Source organism: Pipistrellus hanaki, assembly GCF_964339955.1.
Source record: "Pipistrellus hanaki genome assembly, chromosome: 3".
Taxonomy (NCBI): Eukaryota; Metazoa; Chordata; class Mammalia; order Chiroptera; family Vespertilionidae; genus Pipistrellus; species Pipistrellus hanaki.
In genome coordinates, this window is record NC_140505.1 from 156662378 (window position 1) to 156685207 (window position 22830).

General features: G+C 45.7%; 1 protein-coding gene across 3 annotated transcripts in view; it reads right to left on the reverse strand.

Annotated features, from left to right (window-relative positions):
• BMAL2 (basic helix-loop-helix ARNT like 2) overlaps positions 1 to 20491 on the reverse strand; it is a gene marked incomplete at its 5' end in the record, with an annotated part of 67930 nt that extends 47439 nt beyond the window's left edge. The window contains one exon of one of the 3 annotated variants that reach the window (XM_084877240.1): positions 20278 to 20491. In XM_084877240.1, the coding sequence (XP_084733366.1) occupies positions 20278 to 20491 (214 nt within the window). Of the gene's footprint in view, positions 1 to 11116; positions 11148 to 20253 lie in introns of those variants that run through there. The other 2 variants (XM_084877241.1, XM_084877242.1) reach the window with 2 other exon arrangements.
• Between the last annotated feature and the right edge of the window lie 2339 nt (positions 20492 to 22830).

A 22830-nucleotide genomic window follows, 5' to 3' on the forward strand; every position in this document is an offset into this window, starting at 1 on the left:
AAGAGAAAATGAGGGTATAAACAAATAAAAATAGAAATAAGCATGAAGTCATAATTTTAGATGACCTAGAGATTTGAAAAATAAAATAAAATCTCATGAACAACATTATTCTAAAGGTTTGAAAATAAATTTTAAAAATTGCCAGAGAATTTTAACTAACAAAACTGAAGCAAAAAGAAATAAAAACTTGCTCTGGCCTGGTAGCTCAGTTGGTTAGAGCCGTGGTTGGCAAACTGCGGCTCGCGAGCCACATACAGCTCTTTGGCCCCTTGAGTGTGGCTCTTCCACAAAATACCACGGCTTAGGTGAGTCTATTTTGAAGAAGTGGTGTTAGAAGAAGTTTAAGTTTAAAAAATTTGGCTCTCAAAATAAATTTTAATCATTGTACTGTTGATATTTGGCTCTGTTGACTAATGAGTTTGCCCACCACTGGATTAGAGCATCATCCCGATAGCCAAGGTTGTGGGTTCAATCTCCAGTCACAACCAATGAATGCATCGATAAATGGAACAACAAATCGATGTGTCTCTCTCTTTCCTCGCTTAATCTCCTCTCTCAACCCCTAACACTCTTTTTTACAAAGCTTATATAATATAGATATTAAAATCTATCTCATTTATGAACAGATACAAAAATCTTAACAAAATATCAGCAAACAAAATTCATAAATAATAAGAACAATAACCCATCGTGACCAAGATAGCTATATCCCAGGAATGCAAGCCTGGTTTAATATTAGTAAATGTTGATCAAAAGGCAACATAAAGAGAATGAAACTACAAGTCATATATTTTGACATACATGTAAACAGCAAAAGCACATAAACAACGCACATAAAAGCACATAAACAAAAAAAAAACCTAGAGCACATAAACAACGCCTTTAATATAATGAACCAATAGAAAACTGAATAAAAGATTTTAATGGGCACTCCAAAAAAGAAATTCCAACTATCAATACACAAATGAAAATATCTCCAATCTCATTACTAATTCAGGAAGACCCAAAGTAATAGTGGTATTACTACATACCCATCTGATCGATGGCTACGATTGAAGAATGTTGATAACAAATGTGAGGATGTGGAGTAATGGGGAAATCACGCTATGCTGGTGAGACTGTAAACTGCTCCCACCACTTTGGAAACCTATTTTTGCATTTCCTAAGACGGGTGAACACATGCAGACATTTTTCAGCATGCCACTGCTAGGTACTTGAAGAAATCCTTAATATATTTTAGGAGACATATGCAAGAAATGTATTAACAGCACTGCTTGTAACTGAACAACAGAAATTAAAACCTGAGAAAACTGGAAATTAATTTCCATCAACAGATGGATAAATTGTTTATTCACTGAACAGAATACTAACAGCAATAAAAATGAATGAAATACTGATATTAACACTGATGAATCCCAAAATAATGCCGGGGAGTAAGTCACAGCCAAAAACACAACATGTTTTTTAAAATGTTTAAGTTAAATTGGTAAAACTAATCAAAACTTTTTAAAACAATATCTAAAGAGATTGCTACACTTTACAGAAAAGCAAGGGAACAGTTAACACAAAAATCAGAATTTATTCTGGGAGAAGAAATTTGATCAGTGAGGGACAGACACATAGGGAATTTATAAGGAATTCATGTTCTACTTCTTAGCCTGGCTATAAATTCCTGGATAGTTGCTGGGGAAAAATAATTGTTGGCCAATGATTGCTGTCCACTTGGGAATTAAGTTTCTATTAAGTAATGATATCCCAAAACTTCTAAATGGGACCTATTTGCAATCACCAAATACCACATGCCATTAATTATGGTTTCAACTCCTAGACTTCATCCTATCTCACAAAAGAAATACAAGCAAGGATGGGTCAAAAAAGTTTGAATGGCAGAACACCTTCTATCTCCACAGAAAAATGGGAATTTCTTATTGATAGCCAATCAATAGGAAAAATTCACTAGCACTGAACCATAGTACACTCTAGCATATAAAATATCAAACCCCTCCCTCCCATCCCTCCACCCTCAAATACACTTTCCCCCTCGGGAGTTCAAAATAGAAATAAAATATTTTCTTTTCTGCCTCTCATTTTAGGGGGCATGATCTTCACAAGTTTCAATCCTACTTCCTTATTAACCTTTAAAATAAGAAATGGACTATCTGTAAACAAACAGAATAAAATAATATTCTTCTTTTCACAAAATCAAAATCTGAAGCTCTAAGGGTCTTTATGTCCCCTAATGGGTGGAGTACTGCCCCATAACTAGCCTTGTTCTGTGAAGTCTGGTTACATCAGTAAAAGCGTATTCAAAACAGAGTGTTTTCTGTAAAACAAAGGAGAAATATGGGCTTAGTGGGACCAATTAGTTCTTTGGAAACAACCCAACCTTCATGGAGTGGATTTTTATTTGTTAGAAGGTGATTCCTAATTTAAAGAGTAAAGATTTCTGGTGTTTTTTTTGTTTGTTTGTTTGTTTGTTTGTTTTTTAGGTAAAATTGGTAAATAACATATTAGTTTCAGGTGTACAAAGATTTAATTTTTTTACAGTTTAATTTACTTTCGGTCTCCACATATACTTACTTAGGAGATGAGACTGTATGTTAGAAACTGAAATTCAGCTCTGCTTTTTTTTTTTTTTTTTTTTAAATATATTTTATTGATTTTGTTATGAGAGGAAGGGAGAGAGAGAGTTAGAAACATCAATGAGAGAGAGTCATCGATCCTCTGCCTCTTGCACACCCCCCACCGGGGATATGCCCGCAACCAAGGTACATGCCCTTGACCGGAATCGAACCCGGGACCCCCCAGTCTCCAAGCCGACGCTCTATCCATTGAGCCAAACCGGTCCCGGCCAGCTCTGCTTTTATATAACTCATTTTGGAGGCTGTAATTTCATAGTTTGTTTTCCTCACCAAACTGGGTCACTTCTCAATGATGAAGGTATTAGGTCTAGTAATAATTAATGCCGTTTTCTAATACTTTTTTAAATCGAATTTATTTAAACAATACAACAAAATTTAATCAACAATATAGTTGCCGTTGTTTTCTACTACTTGTGCCCAACGCTCAGGAAGCATTTTAATCCCTCTGTTGTAAAATTCTTGTGATTTTGATGCAAAAAATTCGGTCAATGCATTTTTGAGGCATTCTTCATTATTAAATTTTTTTCCAAGAAGAAAGTTTTGCAAAGAACGAAATAAATGGTAATCGGAAGGGGCAATATCAGGAGAATATGCAGGTTGAGGGAGAACTTCCCATTCCAACTGGCACAGTTTTTCAGCAGTGATTCTTGCAGTATGCGGTCGTGCGTTATCATGGTGAAGAATTACACCCTTCCGATTAATCAACGCGGGTTCTTTTTCTCTTAAAGCTTGGGCTAACCTTTCCAATTGGGCACTATACACTGCACTTGTAATGGTTTGGTTAGATGGTAAAAGTTCATAATGAAGAATTCCTTTAAAATTCCACCAAACACACAACATCACTTTTTTCGCATGCAAGTCAGGTTTTGGTGTGGGCTGCGGAGCCTCATTTTTGTCCAACCATTGAGGCCGCCTTTTCAAATTAACATACAGCACCCATTCTTCATCTCCGGTAACAATTTGCTCTAAAAACAGCAAACGGTTTTGACGAGAGAGGAGTGAACTGCAAATTGTGACTCTTTGATTACGGTTGTTGTCGGTCAACTCATGAGGAACCCATTTTCCAAACTTTTGGACTTTGCCAAGTGCACGCAATTGATTGGAAATTGTTTTTTGTGAACAATTTAAAGTTGTCGCAAGCTCTTGTTGGGTAATTTGAGGATTTTGCACCAAAAGAGCTTGAAGAGCTTCTTGATCAAAATTGGACACACAGCCTCGACCACTCTTGTCATCTAACGAAAAATTTCCCTCGCGAAATTTCTCAAACCAACGCTGGCCTTTTCTGGCGCTAACTGCATCTTGACCAAGAGCACTACAGATGTTTTTTGCAGCCTCACTTGCTTTTCTTCCTAATTGGAACTCGTAAAGCATGCAGTGCCGAATATGCTCTTCATCCGCCATCTTCTTAGCCCTAGTTTTGCAACAAAAACCAAACCAAACACAAACTTTTTCAAGAAAAACTTGTTAATTGCACTTCACACGTTCTGTAGATACCACGTGTTTGAAGGTTATGTCAATACAAGTCAACGCCAAGCAAGATTTTAAACGAATGTTTAAAAACGACATTAATTATTACTAGGCCCGATAATACATGCTATTTAACACTCAGTAAAACAATTCAGAATTTAGACCGAACAAAGAAACTGTTTTACAAAGGAAGTCTGTGGTTTTATTTTAAACTAGAGGTGCAGTGCACGAATTCATGCACAGGTGGGGTCCAGCCGGCCCAGCCCCAATTGGGGCAGATCGGGGCTGGGCCTGTCAGGAGGAGGAGATGGTGGGAGGTTGGCCAGCCAGGGCCGGCTGGGGGGAGGGGCAATGGGTGGTTACCCAGCTGGCCCTGCCCCTGATCAGGGTGGGTGGTTGGATCTGGGGGGGTGGGGCACGCTAGGTGAGGGAGGTGCTGCAGGCTGATTGGGGTGGTGGGGGCCCATCAAGGATGGGGCTGCAACAGTTTAGCTGGCTGGCCCTGCCCCCTATTGAGCGGGTGGGGGGGTGAAGGGTGGGGCCGGCCTGGGCTGCTGGCTTATCAGGGGCAGGACTGGCTGTGGGGGAAGGCCGTGGGAGATTGGCCGGCTGGTCCCACCCCCTGATGGAGCTGGTTCACTGGCTTCAGTGGGCATCATAGTGACCAGTCATTCTGGTTGTTACAGTGTTCCAGTCACTGGCTTTTTATATATATACTGGAGGCCCGGTGCACGAAATTCATGCACAAGGAAGGGGGTTGTCCCTCAGCCCAGCCTGCACCCTCTCCAATCTGAGACCCCTCGAGGGCAGTCACACATCCCTCTCACAATCCAGGACTGCTGACTCCCAACTGCTCGCCTGCCTGCCTTCCTGATTGCCCCTAACCACTTCTGCCTGCCAGCCTGATCAACCCCTAACCACTCCCCTGTTAGCCTGATTGCCCCTAACTGCCCTCCCCTGCAGGCCTGGTCACCCCTAACTACCCTCCCCTGCAGGCCAGATCACCCTAACTGCCCTCCCTGCAGGCCTGGTCACCCCCAACGTCTCTCCTCTGCTGGCCTGGTCCCTCCCAACTGACTTCACCTGCTGGCCATCTTGTGTCCACATGGAGGCAGGATCTTTGACCACATGAGGGCAGCCATCTTGTGTGTTGGAGGGATGATCAATCTGCATATTACTCTTTTATTAGATAGGATAGAGGCCTGGTGCATGGGTGGGGGCCAGCTGGTTTGCCCTGAAGGATGTCCCGGATCAGGGGGGGCGGGGGAGGGTGTTCCCTTGGGGCATGGGGTGGCCTGGGAAAGGGGCTTGTGGTGGTTTGCAGGCCGGCCATGCCCCCACGGGACCCAAGTGGAGGCCCTAGTATAGGGGTGTCGAACTCAATCAGAGAAGGGGCCAAAATCTAAAATCCAGCCTAAATCGCGGGCCGAATGGTTTACTGAACAGTCATAAACTGACAATGTCATAAACTGACAGCGGAGTGCAGTGATGACAGCGCGGTGCGGGCCACATTGCAAGGCCTGGCGGGCTGGATTTGGCCCGCGGGCCTTGTGTTTGACACATGTGCCCTAGTATCTGGGATTTATTTATCTTCTACAATTGAAACTTTGTAGCCTGGAGTGGTGGCCTGGACCAGCCAGGGTGTGTGGAAAGCTTGGCTTCCTCCATCACAGGAAAACCCAAGCCTCCCTCCTGCTCTCTCCGTGGCCACAGCCATCTTGGTTGGGTTAATTTGCATACTTACTCCTGATTGGCTAGTGGGCATGGCTAGTGGGCATGGTTGGTGGGTGCAGCAGAGTGATGGTTAATTTGCATATTACTCTTTTATTATATAGGATTGTGGTGTTATTTTCTATCCAAACAACTGTAAATCTACTTTTGCCCCACCCTCTAGTATTACTATCTAACTTACAGACCTTGTTCCAATTGTTCCAGTTGCTCCCTAATGTCTTTTTGCAGGTCCAGGAACCAATCCAGGATCACACAATACATTTAGTGTCTGTTATGTGCCCTCAGTTTCCATTAAACTGTAACAGTTCCTCAGCCTTCCTTTCCCTTTGTCTTGGAGATTTGTGAATATCCTCCAGTGTGTTTGTCAGATGTTTCCTCCTGACTAAATTCAGGTTAAGCATGTTTGTCAAGAATACCACAGAAGTGATGCAGTCCTTCTCAGAGCCTTCGTTTGTGCTGTTTCTGGTACTCTTTATTACTTCATTAAGGTCCTGATCTTCAAAATTCCAAATGGCGTTCAGCTCATGGAATCAACTGGAGAAGAGGCAGAGGGAAGATGTATGAGCTGCTCTTCTGGCTGCAAATCCATGTATCAGAGAGCTTTGGGGACCATGTTACCTTTTATCCCCGGATCTTAGCACGGTGCCTGACACACAGTCCGTGTTTGGAGTTTGTCGGTAGGATGAGTGGCATTTCATTTCATTACCCTGGACATTCGAAAGAGAGTCTGAAGGAGGGATGACACAGAAACTTCCAGGTTCGCCTTCCTGGGCTGCTGGGAAGGTGAAATTCTACAATAAGGAATACGCAGTGTCCTACTGTACCCATTTCACAACAAAGAGGCCGCTTCCGACCATTACTTCATTTTTACTATTTTTCTCCCATAAAGAGAAGATTCACTGATCATCTGTTGGGAGAAGGGCACTGTGTGACGTAGGATTGGCAGTCTAAATTGGCTTTCCAGAAGGACAAGCAGTAATGGTTTCAGAGGTCTGTGCTAATGCATTACAGTGGAAACCGAGCATTGTTCCCTTCCACTGGCACAGTGCTTGAAGATGCTGAGTCACATATGAGATAGAAATAAAGTATTGCTTGGCACTACTGAAAAAAAAAAAAAGAAGAAAAAAAAGAAAAAACCTTTGCAGCCGAAACCGGTTTGGCTCAGTGGTAGAGCGTCGGTCTGCGGACTGAGGGGTCCCAGGTTCAATTCCGGTCAAGGGCATGTGCCTGGGCTGCGGGCACATCCCCAGTGGGGGGTGTGCAGGAGGCAGCTGGTTGATGATTCTCTCTCATCGATGTTTCTAACTCTCTATCCCTCTCTCTTCCTCTCTGTAAAAAATCAATAAAATATATTTAAAAAAAACAAAAAAAAAACCTTTGCAGATAGTACTATACACAAGTTATAAAAAAAGCTTTTCCTGAGCCGAGATGAAAAATACCCTATTATTTCACAGTATTTATTAAGAGTCTAAGCTAGGTAAAGGGTGTGTTTTAAAAGATTATAATCTAGTACTTGTTTTCAAGAAGCATATAATCCTGTACTATATGGTTTATGCCTGTGTAGGTACAAAGACATATAAACGAAATACAGAATGAACTTGGACCCACAGGGAGGTAACAAGTTTATGCTGCAGGACACAGAGGAAAGGCCACTTAGGGGGAGGGAATAACATTTAAAGACATTTTTAACATGAGTATTTCAGGCCAAAAGAACACTGTGAACAGAAGGCAAAACAAAAGCATTCAGTAAAATCCTATGTCGTCATTAAAAATGACATCCTGTTGTTGAATCAATGAGTACATTATCAGTTGGGTGTCAGAAAATGCATCTCCTGATTAAAAAAAAAATTAATCTGTAAATCTGGACTTTTTTCAAAGAAGTTTTACCTTCTCGTGTATATATAGTATATAACTCCTCGAGCTTTGACAACCATATTATCCCACATTTTTGCCCTAATTTACTCTTTCTCCTAAACCAAACCATGTGATTCTTTCAAATTTTACCCACACGATGCTTTGTCGCTATCTGGTTGCTCTCTTTCAGCTATATGTTGGCTAAAAATCCCTTGCTGTGTGGTGTGATTGGAGTATAGCATCAGGAGTTGTCTAGTCCACAGAGAGAACTTTTACTGATAATGTTTTGATTATACATTCATTATCTTACAGCTGTAAGACTGCATTAGCTTTTACTTTATACATTGGGCCTTTACACAGTTGATTCATTCATTTATATAATTTTAGAACTGTAGCTGACATTATAAATGGTCTAATATAACTCCCTCGCTTTCCAAGACAGCTGGTTGGGGCATCTGCCCTTTTTCAGGAAGAGGGACTACTGGGCAGTCTCTTGACTCCCATACAGTCTCTTCCCAAATCTGTCTTTCCTTTAGGCTGGTGTTAAGCCCCCTCTTTATCATTTCATACATGTGCATTTTTTTTTGTTCATAGGTGCTTGCTTTTTCTTTTTTTTTTTCTTTTTAAGTTTAATCTCCTTCTGTGTCACCCTCTCAGCATCTTTTTGCATTCGCATTATATCTAACAGACTACGACTCCTCAAAATATGCCATCTGCAAAAGTGACCAGCATGACATATACATTTTCAAATCAAATGTCTCACTGGCATGTTGAACAACAACAACAACAAAAAAGCCAAGGAAAGAAACAGCAGGGAAGTTACTCCCTGTGACCAAACAATATGGAGGCGAAGTGAGAATCCAAGTAAGTGTTACAGAGGAAAGCCAAAGGTTGACACCAGGGATGCGACGAGAGTGGTGAGAATGGACTCGAACACTCAGCACACAGGGACACTGAGCTGGTTTGGGCCGGAGAAGGTGGCCAGGCTGCGGACAATGCAAGGGTGTCAGAGAGCCTCGGGGATTAGGCTGTGCTCCCTGACGCAGGGCCACTGGGCCTCATGGCTTACAGTGAGCCAGAAGGGATCTGGTTACCCATATGACACATTCTTCCCGCTAAGCGAGGAGGGGCCCGGTATTCCCCAGGCTTACTCAGTGCAAAACCACATATATCTCCGAGCACATGTGAGGTAAGAGGAGGACTTGCTTATACCACTCCCACCAGACTATGTCCCAGCAATGGCCTTACAAGGAGCAGGTGCCCCGGCTCTCCCGCACAGTAGGTATAAGGCTCTCCCTATCTGCTCTTGAGGGCGTGGCGTTCGTTCGGGATGGAACACAAACCAATGGGATGGGTGTCAATGGGAGAAGCTGAACACAGACAAACAGGAAGTTTACGACTTGGAAACTTCAGAATGAACTCAAAAGACAGGTCTCCAGTTTGCAGCACAACTAGGTAGAAAGAAGATGGTAGGGAAAAGAGCCAGTCTATTCCCATATTTAGATAGCCGGTGAGTGAAACTTGTCAACTGTGATCCCCGTAGTGTCCTGCACATCACCAGTACATGTTCTTCAGGTTACTACGAAGCAGACACTGTGCCACAGGGGCTGGGAATATGACAGCGGCCACAGAGACTGCTCCTTCATGAGAGTTAAAATCTAATAGGTCCTCCTGTGGATCCTGGAGTTCCAGGTTTTACTCCAGGCTCGAGCACTGCAGGCAGTGCAATGAAGTGGACGGGAGGAGCACGATTATTGGGAAATGGTTGCAATTATGCACATCAGTGAGTAAAATCTAGTGCAAAATGTTGAAGTGTCGAGGTTACGTGGACCATTCACATGCCAATGCCAAAGAGGATGTTCCTATAGATAAGAACAGTTCCTAAGTTCATTCACGTATGCACACATGGTTTCTCATCTGATGGAGTGGGAAAGGGAAAGATTTCCTTGGCTGTTTTCTTATTTATGATTTGATTCAATTATAACTAGATATTGCCTTTTAAATATGTTTGGATTTTGGGGGAAAAAAAGAAAAAAAAAGAAACTCGTTTTACTCTGGAAGATAAAAAAAAATCCCTCTTTGGAAAAAACCCTAAAAAGAGAGCTGGGATTTTTTTAAATCAATGCCACTGGAGAAGGCAGCCCTCCCACTAGCATTTAGCAAGTGAGGGGGTGTGGGCACCATTTGGAGGTGGAGTGGTAGTATTGCTCTGATGTAATGAGGAAAGCTATAAACGCTGTGTGTCTCAATTTAAGTAAGACGTTCTTTCAAAGTTGGAGAGCAGCGAGGCCTCCATTGCAGCCTTGAGGGGAAAAACTGAAGATGGATGAGAAGAGAGTTGAGGCAGAAATAGCAGTCAGGAAGCCAACCGCCTCAGCAAACCAGAATGACCAGGAAGGAGGGTGGCAGCAATGAGACTGAAGTCACTACTGTGGGCAAGACCACGGCCATTGCTGCTGGGCTACCCCTCCGGCCCCGACTCCCCACCACCAATTACACGACCTTTTACTGAGTCCTTCCAGGCCAGGCACTCCCTTTACACACCTTATTTCACACAGTTGTCACCACAACCCTATGGTGGTGGTTTAGCATATGAGGAAAGAGGCTCAGAGAATAAAAAAAAACTGTGATGGTCTTTTTGCTGTGGCTCAGCTACAGCCCTCAGTTACCCAATCAACCACAAACCAAAGTATTGCGGTGATGGTATTTGGTAGATGTGATTAAAGTCCATCATCAGTTGACCTTCACGAGGGAGAATCCGGGTCAGCGGTTGCAAACCTTTCAGACCTCACAGACCACCTGTGGTCCACGGACCACCAGTCAGCGACTGCTGGTCTAGATAGTGTCCTAGATATGGGCGGGCCTGAGTCAGTCAACTGAAACGTATACACAGAGCAGAGGCTTCCCTGAAGAAGAAACTCCGCCAGTGACAGCCACTTCGGCCTGTGCTGAAGAGTGCCCGTCCGGGTTTCCCCACGGCCTGCCCTGAGACTCCAGTACTGCTCAGCCTATCTCCACACTCGCATGTGCCAATTCCTCTCAATGAATCTCTTAACATGCGTACCCGAGCCTGTTCCCTCATGAGCTAAACCACCAGCGTAGGGTTGTTGTGAGGATGGTATGAAATAAGGTATGTAAAGGGTATAAGGCCTGGCATGTAGGTTCTGCTCCCCGAGTTGAACTCTTGACTGACAGACATGCCAAGATCACACAATCATTAGGTGAAAGAGCTCAGAGTCTCACAAAGCCAAAAGTAGGCCTGTATTCCACACTCCCTCCCTACAGAAGTTCAAGTGCAGACATCAGCACTTCACAGACATGGCACCACATCCAAACATCTAGCAGGCATTCATGAAAGATGAAAAGCGTAAAAGCTCTGGAGGCCAGTCTCCCTGGGTTCAAACCCTGATTCTGCTACTTACTCTGCAATCCTGGGCAATATACTTAAATCCTCCGGGTCTCAATTTCTGCACCTGAAATGTGAAATAATAATAATATCTACCTGATAGAGCTGCTGGGGATTCGATGAGTTATACCATGTAAAGTATTTGGACACCTAACCCATTGTAAATACTCAGTAAAGGCGAAGGATTACTAACTATTTAGCAGAACCAGTGGGTGAGAATGACCCTGGCTAAGCTTTTGAAGTGGGGGGAGGGGTAGCAGAAACACCCAGGATGACTGTAAGGAAGTCAGAGTCCTGGGAAAGCAGTGACAATGCAGAATATAATCACAGTGATAGCAGAACTAAAGAATGCTTCCTTGGCGAGGACAACTCCGCAGAAGACCAAGGTTTCACAGGCATTCCAACCTAATCCAGGGATGGGCGGAAGCAAGAAGCAACAGTTCATCAGAATTTCAGTCCCACATCGAAACAGAAAAGTCTCTTAACTTGTTCGGGGCCTGATTGATCCTTGTGCTTAAAAAGAGCACAGGGTATAGTGTTTTCAACATCAGGTTTTCCATTTAGCTTTGGATAGTCTACACCCACACGTTACACATGGGACAATACAATTCTTGCCAACTATGAGTAAACAGAAGGCACAATGTGGGCAAGTATCAGGATTAGCATTCATCATGCATGAGTGGATACGCCAAAGTCGATACAGGACCCACAAAAGACAGAATGGTTCCTAGCATCTAAGGTGTCAACAAAATGAGACACCTTCTGTTTAACTTGGAGAGAAAAAAAAATTCATCAGTGTTCATAAAAAAGATCTGTTTATCTTTTCACTGAATTATTCTCAATAAAAGAAAGATCCTTTAAAAGGGGAGGGGAGACTGATACTACAAGGCAAATGTTAGAGTTCTACAAACTGAAACACAACTAAGTTTTTAAGGTAATAAAACCCAGAGTGACATTTATGACTTTAATACCATCCAGGCATAACATGCCATCGTTACGCTAATGACCAGGATCTAAAGCTATTTTCAGGCTCTTCCCAAGTAGCTCATAAAAATGTGTTTTGAAGCGAATGAGTAATGTGTCCTAGAGGACTTCTAAAACGTGAGGTGTGAATCTGACCATCCCTCTAAAGCAGTGGTTCTCAACCTTCCTAATACTGCGACCCTTTAATACAGTTCCTCATGTTGTGGTGACCCCCAACCATAAAACTATTTTTGCGACCCACAGGTTGAGAACCGCTAGCGGGGTCGCCTAAGACCATCGTGAAACACAGATATTTACATTACGATTCATAACAGTAGCAAAATTACAGTTATGAAGTAGCAACAAAAATAGTTTTATGGTTGGGGGTCACCACAACATGAGGAACTGTATTAAAGGGCCGCGGCATTGGAAAGGTTGAGAACCACTGCTCTAGAGTCAGGCTGCTTTGCTTATGACCACATGTCCCAGACTAGGTAGCCACATTTATTACCGAAAAAAAAATCTGATAAGCCAAAATTCTAGTTGAAAACTAAAGAAAAGGAGAATTGTCCCTAAGAAGCCACTCTCACCAGGATACATGGAAAACTGGGTTTGGTCTCTCTTTTCTAGGTCAGGGTAGTTGCCTGGGTGACTCACTGTAGACCAGAAGGCCTAACTAGAATGCAGCAGTGTTTGTCACCAGGGCAGTGTAGGCACAGGACCTCTGGGTACCGGGAAACTAAGAAAGGAAATCCAATTCTCCAACCAGGCCGCTGATAGGAGAAATAAAATTAGAGCTGGAGACTGTGCTCAATATTCCAACCAAACTTTTCTCCAGATCGATGACAAAACAATTCTTAATCTTCACAATCTTCATGTATGGGAGTGGGGGGTATGGGGGCAATGGTAACATATGTACACATATAATACCTTAATAAAAAAAAAGAAAAAAAATCTTCACAATCTTTTATTCATTTAAACGCCTATTGATACCTACTCCAGAAAGTGCTCAACTTCAATTCTATGGTACACTGATCTATCCTTTAAAATCTGTATTTCTGTAAAATATGCATGGCTTTGGCACTATCTAGACTCAACTATAATCTAAGCTTCTTATATTCTCCTCTCCCACGGGGGGGAAAAAAGGAAGATGTACTTTTCAATAACTTCTAAGCCAGAGATCCCCTGTATCAGAATCAAAATAAGAAGGGCATCTTCTGATGCTATCACACACAGGTGTTTCCCGGAGTGCTGGTTCACGTTAGGACGCTGGGTTCCTTTTGGTTTGTGCACCTTCCCTGGGGTTTGTATTGGAAGTCAAGGCAGAGGGTATCTTCCAGCTTTGTCCCACGGAGCTGCGTGGAAGGGCCTGAGAGCAAGCACACCTGGAGCGCGTGTCCACTCAGAGAGTCCACCGTGACAGGGACAGAGGAACCGCACAGGCCATTATGTTGATGAGATGCTGGAAGTCTAGATACCTGCTTCCCAACGGACTGCCATGGGAATAAATGAAATAGTACCTGCGATGCTTGTCTGAAGAAAGAGTGTGAAATGAATTTAAAGATATAAGCAGCTACTAATACTTTTTCAGGGAACAAAAGAGGATGAAAGAGAGAAAGAATGGGTCCAGAATGACTTGAAGTGAAAGCTATGGGTTTTTTTGTTTGTTTGTTTAATATATTTTATTGATTTTTTTACAGAGAGGAAGGGAGAGAAATAGAGAGCTAGAAATGTCGATGAGAGAGAAACATCAACCAGCTTCCTCTTGCACATCCCTGGGGATGTGCCCCCAACCAACGTACATGCCCTTGACCGGAATCGAACCCGGGACCTTTCAGTCCGCAGATCGACGCTCTACCACTGAGCCAAACCGGTTTCAGCTTTTTTTTTTTTTTTTTAAATACATTTTATTGATTTTTTACAAAGTAGAAGAGAGAAGGATAGAGAGTTAGAAACATCAATGAGAGAGAGTCATCGATCAGCTGCCTCTTGCACACCCTCTACTGGGGATGTGCTTACAACCCAGGTACATGCCCTTGACCGGAATCGAACCTGGGAACTTTCAGTTCAAAGGCTGATGCTCTATCCACTGAGCCAAACCGGTTTCGGCGAAAGCTATGGTTTAAGAGCCAATCACCTGGAATGAATCAGGACCTCTGGTGTGTGTGTGTGTGTGTGTGTGTGTGTGTGTGTGTGTGTGTGTGTGTTTCTGATTAGAGATATGCCACAGTTAGCCTTTCAAGGTGTGCAAAAACTCTGCTGCTGACCAAGTATCAAAAAGAAAATGCATGTATCAGTCTTTCTGGAGAGCAAACAAAATCCAGGCTCCCGTGTCAACTGCGCCACATCACCGCGGTGGGAGGGGAAGCCTCCCAGCACTGAGGATGCAACCTCAGTGGTCAATTCTTCTGTCCCACTTTTCCTAGCTGGAGCCGAAACAACACATCAGTTCTTCCCAGTACATCACTGACAGTTGTCCATCTCCATGCCTCATCTCGGCCCTGAAAGACGCCCTCCCTCTTCACTGCCAGCCCCAAGAGTCCTCTCTCCATCGGTGCTAAAGTTGGCAGCTTCTCTGAAAGTCTTCTGTGAGTCCCTGCCCCATGAACTGGATACAATCTCTCCCAACTCTGGCTGGGGAGGCTCCTAGCAGTTAACTCCCAGAAGTTAAACTACAGATTTTTAATAGGTTCTATCTTGTAACACAAATATTTTGGCTGCTTTTCACCCAGCGTAGTACATGTTATAAACTCTTGAACCCTCTTCTTGCTTTATCCATTTCTCCATCTCTGTGTGTTTAGGACAGTAGTAAGGATGCTTTTAGTGCACACTTTATGAACTAGCCCTGCCCACACTTCAAACCAGCCATCATTCATTTAACATCAACAAACCTTTATTAGTCATTTAAAATAAGTGCAAGGAGTTTGAGGTCATAACACACACACACACACACACACACACACACACACACTCACATGTGAAAATAGAAGGGGAGAATCATTTCCATGGCAGGAAAAGTTCTGGAAAGGTTTCATGGAAGGAAAAAAAATCATTTGTTGAAAATCAGGCTTCACTAAATATTTTATAATCATCTCATTTAATTCCCACTTAACCCTTTAAATTAAGTATGAAACTTTCATTTTATTTTTATTAATTCTCGCCCAAGGGTATTTTTCCATTGATTTTTAGAGAGTGGAAGGGAGCGGGAGAGAAACATCGATGTGAGAGAGACTGTGGATTGAGCCTGCAACATAGGTATACATCCTTGATTGGAATCAAACCTGGGATCCTTCAGTCTGAAGGCTGACACTCTATCTAGAGCCAAATCAGCTAGGGGAGGTATTTTTTTTAATGTATTTTTTTTATTGATTTCTGAGATGAAGGGAGAGGGAGAGAGAGAAATCAATGATAAGAATCATTGGTCAGTTTGCTCCTGTACTCCCCCTGCTGGGAATCAAGCCTGAAACCCAGACATGTGCCTTGACTGGAACCGTGACCATTGTTGAGCCACACCAACCGGACTAAGTTGGGTATTATTTTTCTACCCCCATTTTATAGATAAGGAAGTTGAGGCAAGGAAAAGATAAATGATTTGGCCAAGATCATACAGCTAATAAATAATCAACTGGCAATCACACTCCAGTGGTCTGGTTCCACATCAGTTCCTACCCCAGATTTCCTCCTCCTCCTCCCCATCCTCTCCTTCCTCCCCCTCCTCATGAGGCAGATAAAAACAGTGGCACCTGAGCCCCACCTTCAGGACTACAACAGACTTCTACAGGCCTGTGTGGAGGGAGGGCAGGGGCACTCCAGGGATAGCCAACAGCCTGGAGATGGCAAAGTTTAAACCACCCAGCGAGAGGAGATCCCCTCACAAAACCAAGTGTAGGCATATAAAGTGGAGAGGTTTGGGAGGAGAAAGCTAGTGGGTGGTCCTCCACTTTCCCTGTGATATGCTCGGAACGTATGGTAAAGTACATACAACTCTTACCTGCTAAAGAAGATAAACATCGTAAGTAAAGCATTTTGAATGTATTTGAAATTACTGTTTTATGACAATAATCTTGGCCCTCAATCACAAACATCTAATAATGCAAACTACGCTGAGTGGAAGACTGACTCTACATTTCCTATTCCTCCAGCCTTCTCTGTCCTTATCTCTCTGTGAAGATGTGATCTAGAGACTTAAACCGCAAGAATAAAGACTAGAGACACTAAATACCAGTTATTTTCTGAGATGACAAGTGTCCTATCATGCCAACCAACAGTTAAGTATGTTCAAATGAGAATTTTGATGTTACTAGTATATTACCAAACTGATTTAAACATTTTAAGAAGTGTTAAAATATTTTAAACATGGTGCCAGGTGGGTAGTGGAAATATCAGGGGAGACACTTTATAGTACACTAGAGGCCCAGTGCATGAATTCATGCACAGATGGGGTCCCTAGGCCTGGTCAGGGCTGGGCCTGCAGAGGGGGGGATTAAGGGGGGAGGGAGGAGGAGGAGCGACCATAGAAGGTTGGCCAGCCAGCTGGCTGGGGTGGGGGGAGGGGGGCGTTGTAGAGTCTTCGAAGTTCTCAAAGCCTCCAGCCAGGAGGAGTGAGGGAGGCTCTGGGCAAGGTGAGGGGTACGCGAAGGGCTGCCATGCCCGTTAGCAGACTTGCAGAAACCAGGACAGGAAATCACTGGCTCCCAGGTGTCTCGGGTGCACTAGTCTCTGCAGGGCCCCGGCTCACAGGTGGCAGTGCAGGTGTGGACTAATGGCCCAATCCCAGGCGCCTGAGTAAGTCAGCTCTCACAATGGAAGCTGGAGGCCCTCAGCTACATGGCACCGTTGAAATGAGGGCTACCGGAATGAAGCGAGGGTGAGAAAAGAGAGAGGAGGAGAGAGAGAGGGTAGGGGATGGGGAGAAAGGAGTAAAGCACCAGCGGAGAATGGAGGGGGAGAAAAGTGAGAGTGTTAAGAAAGGATCCCTGGGGAAGGAGAGCGGTGAGGGGAAGAGAGGTGATGAGGGAGGGAGGTGAGGAGGGAGGGAGGTGAGAGAAGGGAGGAACTGCCACACCATCAAAGTTTGACCCCAGGAAGAGAAGTCAAATTGAATGTTTGAATGAAATGTCATGGCCTGACTTACAATTTCCTGAACATTACACCCATCGCAGAGGGGGAGATTTGGAAAGGATGTTACAATCACTGTTCACAGCACGGAAAGAGATCTTGCTTTTTAGAACCAGGGAGTCTCTCCACAAGGAAAACAATGAAGTGCTTACTATACTAATAGTTCAGCTTTCCCTAAATATTTTAAACATTCGATTGGATTTCTCTTCCTGGAGCCAAATTTTTTTTTTTTTTTGTAACAGTTTTATTGCAATTTAATTCATCCATTTAAAGTGTATTGGAGCCAAACTTTGATGGTGTCCCTCCCTCCCTTCTCTCACCTCCCCCCCCCCTCACCCTTTTTCCCCTCAGCCCTCTCCTTCCCCAGTGCTCCCTTCTTACACTCTCACTTGCCCACCCCTTCTCTCCTCCTCCATCTCTTCCTCCTCCATTCTCCTCTGGCTCTTTATCCTTTCTCCCCACCCCATATCCTCTCTCTCTCCTCCTCTCTCTTTTCTCCCCCTCGCTTCTCCTCCCCCTTCTCTCTTTTCCTCTCTTTCCTCCTCCCGAAACATGTGAAAAGCCCTTTTAGTCCATCCTGGTTTATCTTGAATTCTGCGATCCTGGCTGACATTCTGCCTAAGATCCAGCCCAGGAATAGTGGCCAATGCAAAGCTGACTGGAACCTGACTTTTCATTTCTGAGTCACACAAATTCAAGCCACAAGAAAGGCAAACTGACACCTCCAAAGAGCTGGGTCTCATAACATCCCAGGAAAGACCACGGAAAGGGAAGGGAAGGAAAGGAAACTGCCCCAGGGACCACCTCAGTCTGGAAAATGTGCTGCTCCTCCCACACCGCCTTCTCCAGACCTCCAAGGATTCCACAGTCATGGACCAGGAGGACACCCCATCGCGTGGCAGCCTGCTTACTCTTAGTGTCCACCGTGAGCCTGTCAGAAAAAGTGAGCAGGCAAGTAGGTCAGCACCCATTCGTTTTTGGTGGCCAATCTTAAAAGGGTGTCCTCCCCAAGGCCAGTTTTAGACTTTTATTCGGATGAGGGCCTTCCTGTGAAGCTGCCTAGGAAACAGGAGTCTGCAGGGATAAGGTGTAAGGAAAACATGGCCCCGTATTCTGACATAGAGACCTGTTTCTCGTTTTTTCCCCTCCTGGGCTGGGGGAACTTGCAACACCTTTTTACCCTCTTGAGCTAAAAGGTGTCTGGAAGTGGGCACAGGGCTCGTTAGCACCACCCAGTGAGACAGGAAAGAAAGGAGAGGAGCATGGGCAGGAGCCACGGACCTGAACTCCAGTTCTGACACTTTCTGGTTCAGTAACGGTGGGCCAGCCTCAGTTATGAGAGGGCCCAGCCTCAACTCATCTATGAAATGGCGAGAACACCACCTACATGGCAGGGCTGCTAGGAGACTAAGGAAGGTAATTCCTTATGAAATAAGTGCCCGGTGCATAATAGGACCCCAATAAAAATGCTGGCCCTCCCTGTAACTTCGCTACTTTTACCCAAGAAGAATTCATTATGATCACTTCCTGAGGTCATATTTGGTTTTCAGATAAAGAGCAACCAACTACTTGTCCATAAAACGTACCTAGTGAAAGCTGCTTTTTGAACTAGTAGGATATTTTCACGTTTCTTTTTTTTCTTCTTCTTTTTTTTTCCCCAGTAAAGCCTAAATATCTTTCAATTTGGCTAATTTCAACTTGTGAGGAACAACACTTTCTTAACAGGCTAGATAAAACCCATTAATTTCACAAAGCAAATTGGAGCTTTAACTATATATTAACCTAACTATATTAAGCTAACATTTAAGGAGCACTTGCTATTTTCCAAGCATTGGGCTAAGCACTTATATGTATTTAAATGCATTCGTATCTCATTTAAACCTAACGACCCCCTAGGACATACTATAACTCTCCCCATTTTACAGATGAGGAAACTAAGGCAAAGGGTAACTAACCCGGGGACCCTCAATCACAGGCAAGAGCAGAGAGAGGGAGCCCCAACGGAACAAGCATTCGCTTTTCAAACACGGTGCTTGCTCACATCTTTCTATCATCCAGAAAGCCTTCAAATATTCAAATGAAAGGATTTTGGCAATCTCCCCATGATCCAAATCCCCACGACTGAATTAGATTTTCCAAAAGTCCTCCTTGCTGTATTTGGGAGAAGAATCTAAACTCATCACCGTATTCCAAAAGGGAAGTGAAGATTGAATCAACTGCTTCCCTGAACTTCTTCTCTCTCTGCCAATCTTCGTTTAGTTATTTAGTTATTTCTCTGTGTGTGTGTTTCTGCCTCCCGTGTGCAGACATTTTATAATCACCCGGTAACTGAGAACAGTCCCACCGAAGAGACCAGACCAATGTCACTTAGTGAATACTCCAGAGAGGAAGGAGGAGGAAGACACCGCTTCGCTTCCAACTCAGTTCACAAAATTCCAAGAAGCACAGAACTAACTCCCCCGACGGCTTCCCCAAAGCCGCAGGGCGGGCGGCGGTGCGGGAAGGTGGGGAGCCCGCGGCCACGCTCCCTGCCCGCCCGCGGAGGAGCGGCGTTCGAAGCGGGGATGGACGTGACCCGTTCCCGGTCCGCGTGGCCCGGCCCGCAGAACCCGAGCTCCTTCCGTGCCCCAGGACAACTTCATGCGAAAGGAAGATGAAACCCAACAAGTGCCGGCAGCAGCCCCTGCAGCCGGCGAGGCGGGCGCCCAGGGGGCGGCGGGGGGCGGCTGCTCGCCGTCCCTTCCCGGGCGGCTGGTCCCTCGCCAGCAGCTCACCGTCGCCAAAGCGCCCGGCCCGGGACGGCGAAACCGGGCTGCGGGCAGACCCGAAGCCGGAGCCGACCGCGGGCGCCCCTGCCCGCCTCCCGCTCCCTGGGGGCCCGCGGGGCACCCCGCACCGGTGCCCCCAGGGCCGACCCTGGCTCCGAGGCCAGCGGGAGGCAATGCCTGGCCGAAGCGAGCTGCCAGCAAAGTATGCACAGCTGGTGGTGCCGCGCCGGCTGCTCGCCCGCCCCGTCCACGGTCCACCGTCCACCATCCACCCCAGCCCGCGCGTCCGGCGCCGCGCCCCCACCTGGGCCGCCGGCCGCGCCCTCACCTCTCGCCGCAGCCTCCTCCGCCGCCGCCATCGCAGGAGCCGCGGGACGGGCTCCGCAGCCCCGAGGTCGGCCGCAAGCAGAGCCCGGAGCCCGCGCGGCGCCGGCCCAGGTGGCGGCCTGGAGCGGGGACCCGGGCGCGCGCGCTCCGCCAGGTGCCGCCGCCGCCGCCGCCGCCGCCGCCGCCGAGGGGCCGCCGCGCGCCGGACGGAGCATGCGGACTGGCCGCCCGCCCGGGGCCCGGCTCGGCCGGAGCGGGACGGCGGGGGGCGGAGTCACAGGGCCCCGCCCCCGCCCCGCGGCCGCCGGCAGGGCTGCAAGGGCGCACCTGGCGCGGTTCTGAAGACGCGCCTGTTTGGAACAGCGTTTCGCGGCCGCCTTGGGATCCGCTGTCTGAGTGCTGCGGAGGCTGGAGCGGTTTCCCTGGGGAGAAAGGCGGAGGGTGGATGGAGATCGTTGCTGGAGGAGGAGGGGGTAGCGGGGCGGGGAATGGCGGGAGTGTCCAGGTGGGAGGGAGGTTGTCCCCTGCGCTTTCCTGCCTCGGGAAGAAGGAAGGTTTAGCTGCAGAAAGGAGGGTGTAATGACCCAGGAGGCCGTTTCCGATCTTGAACCGGTTGGGTAAATCCAGAAGCCAGATCCTTCCAGGGTCCCTGCATCCCGGGCTCGCCTACCCCCTCACGGGCGCCTGCACCTGCTTCTTGGTTGCAGTTAGTCTAGTAGAGGTGGTGGAGGGAAGGAACCGTAGAGGAAACACTATAAAGCTTGGCTCCAACCAGCCTAAACCTATTAATCACCTCACCGGACTCTTCATTCTAGTCTTAACCGGCTGCTGATGGCAGGGTCCTCAGAGCTCCTTAGGGGCTGGCCCCGGGGAAGGGGCTGGAAGCCTGCTCCCCCCAGAAGCAGGCAGGGCGGTCACAGCCTTAAGTGGGGACCGGGATTATATGCTGCTGGAGGTGGAGGTGCTAAAAACTGTGCTGCCTTTCATAAAACGCACCGACACATGCTCATCAAAACCACTCTGGAAACATCTCCATCCTAGCTTTGACTTGGGACTTTACTTGGAATTCACCAATACTAGCTTCTGCCGGCAACTCAGAAGGAAAGATTCCAGAGAGCCTGGCAGATATTCTTAAAATCTGGTCTAGGGTCCCCTGCACGCGTTCAACCCTAGCTTTCTAGACAAGTACTCTGTTTTGAGACACTTTTTCCAACGTGGGGGGTGGGGTGGGGTGGGAGAATACTTTTAGACCTGGGCATGCGTCACAGGGTACCTTAATGGTGAAGCGGAGTTGCTAGGACCCTGGTTAAAATACACAGCACAGACTTTGTAAGACTTCCTTGTTTGCTGACAAATGACCTTTGTGAGGTGTTAGATCACTTGTAATTCTCGCCTGATTAGTAGGCAAACAGAGGTTCAGAGGTGATGAGTATGTTCGCCAGGATCAGTCAGTATCTGGTAGAAGCCAGGCGGTAAAAGCCGCATCTCCTTCTTAGGAGTTCATTCTATGGTGTCCAAAAGCTTACCGTGAATCATCGCAATCCTTGTTTCAAAGAAACGATTCACTTGCACCAAACAGCCTAAAAGCCAGAGAGAAGGAATCCAGAACTTAAATATGATAATAGGAAGCGTGCCCAAGAAGAGACTAACCCGGCTTGGCAGGGCACTCACTCTCACAGGGTTCCCCTAACTATTCAAGTCTACACGATTTTTTATTTTAAAAGAGTAGTTTGTTGTGCCGCATAGGAAAAAACAGAAAGCCACGCAATATCTTCACAGGTGGATCTCTCGTTTGCAACTAGCGATTTCCTCCTATTTTCTTCGTGGGCGAATGCAACAAATGGACCAGTGTGGCTCAGTTGATTGGAGTGTCATCCCATATCCTAAAAGGTTGTTGGTTGTGTCTAGAAGGCAACCAATCCATGTTTTCTTTCTCTCTCTCCCTCTCTCCCTCTTCCTCTCTGTCGCACTCTGACCCCCTTCCTCCCTCTCAAATCAGTAAGCATATCCTTGGACATTAGGAAAAGCGTGTTTTGAAACATAAGCAAAATGCATGTACATATACACATACATATACATACACATATACATACACATACACACATACATATACATATATACTGCTTCTGGTCAATGTGCTTTCCTTGTCAAAAGCCCAGGGACAGCTTTGCTCTTTAGGAATCATTGCCAATCCTAGAGTGAACTTAGTTTGTTCACTAATTTTGCTTCACTGCCAAGTAAATGATCAGATAAGAACAATACTGGAATTAGAAATCACTGTATTGCAAACTACACATTCTTACACTCCTCAATCTCCTACTGGGGTTGTTATTTAGTTTGGGGGTTCCTTTAGGCCATTTAGATATTTTAGTTGGTCCAGGGCAAGAAAAAAAAAATCCACCTGCTTCAGATTGTAGTTAAATTGAAGGAAAACTCTATGTATTTCCAATGATGCATACAAATAAAAATCAGTAACAACTGTCCATTAATGAGCTCCTAAGTGCCTGAGGAAAGTAACTAAATTATTAAAGTTAAACTACCCTTTTTCCCACTG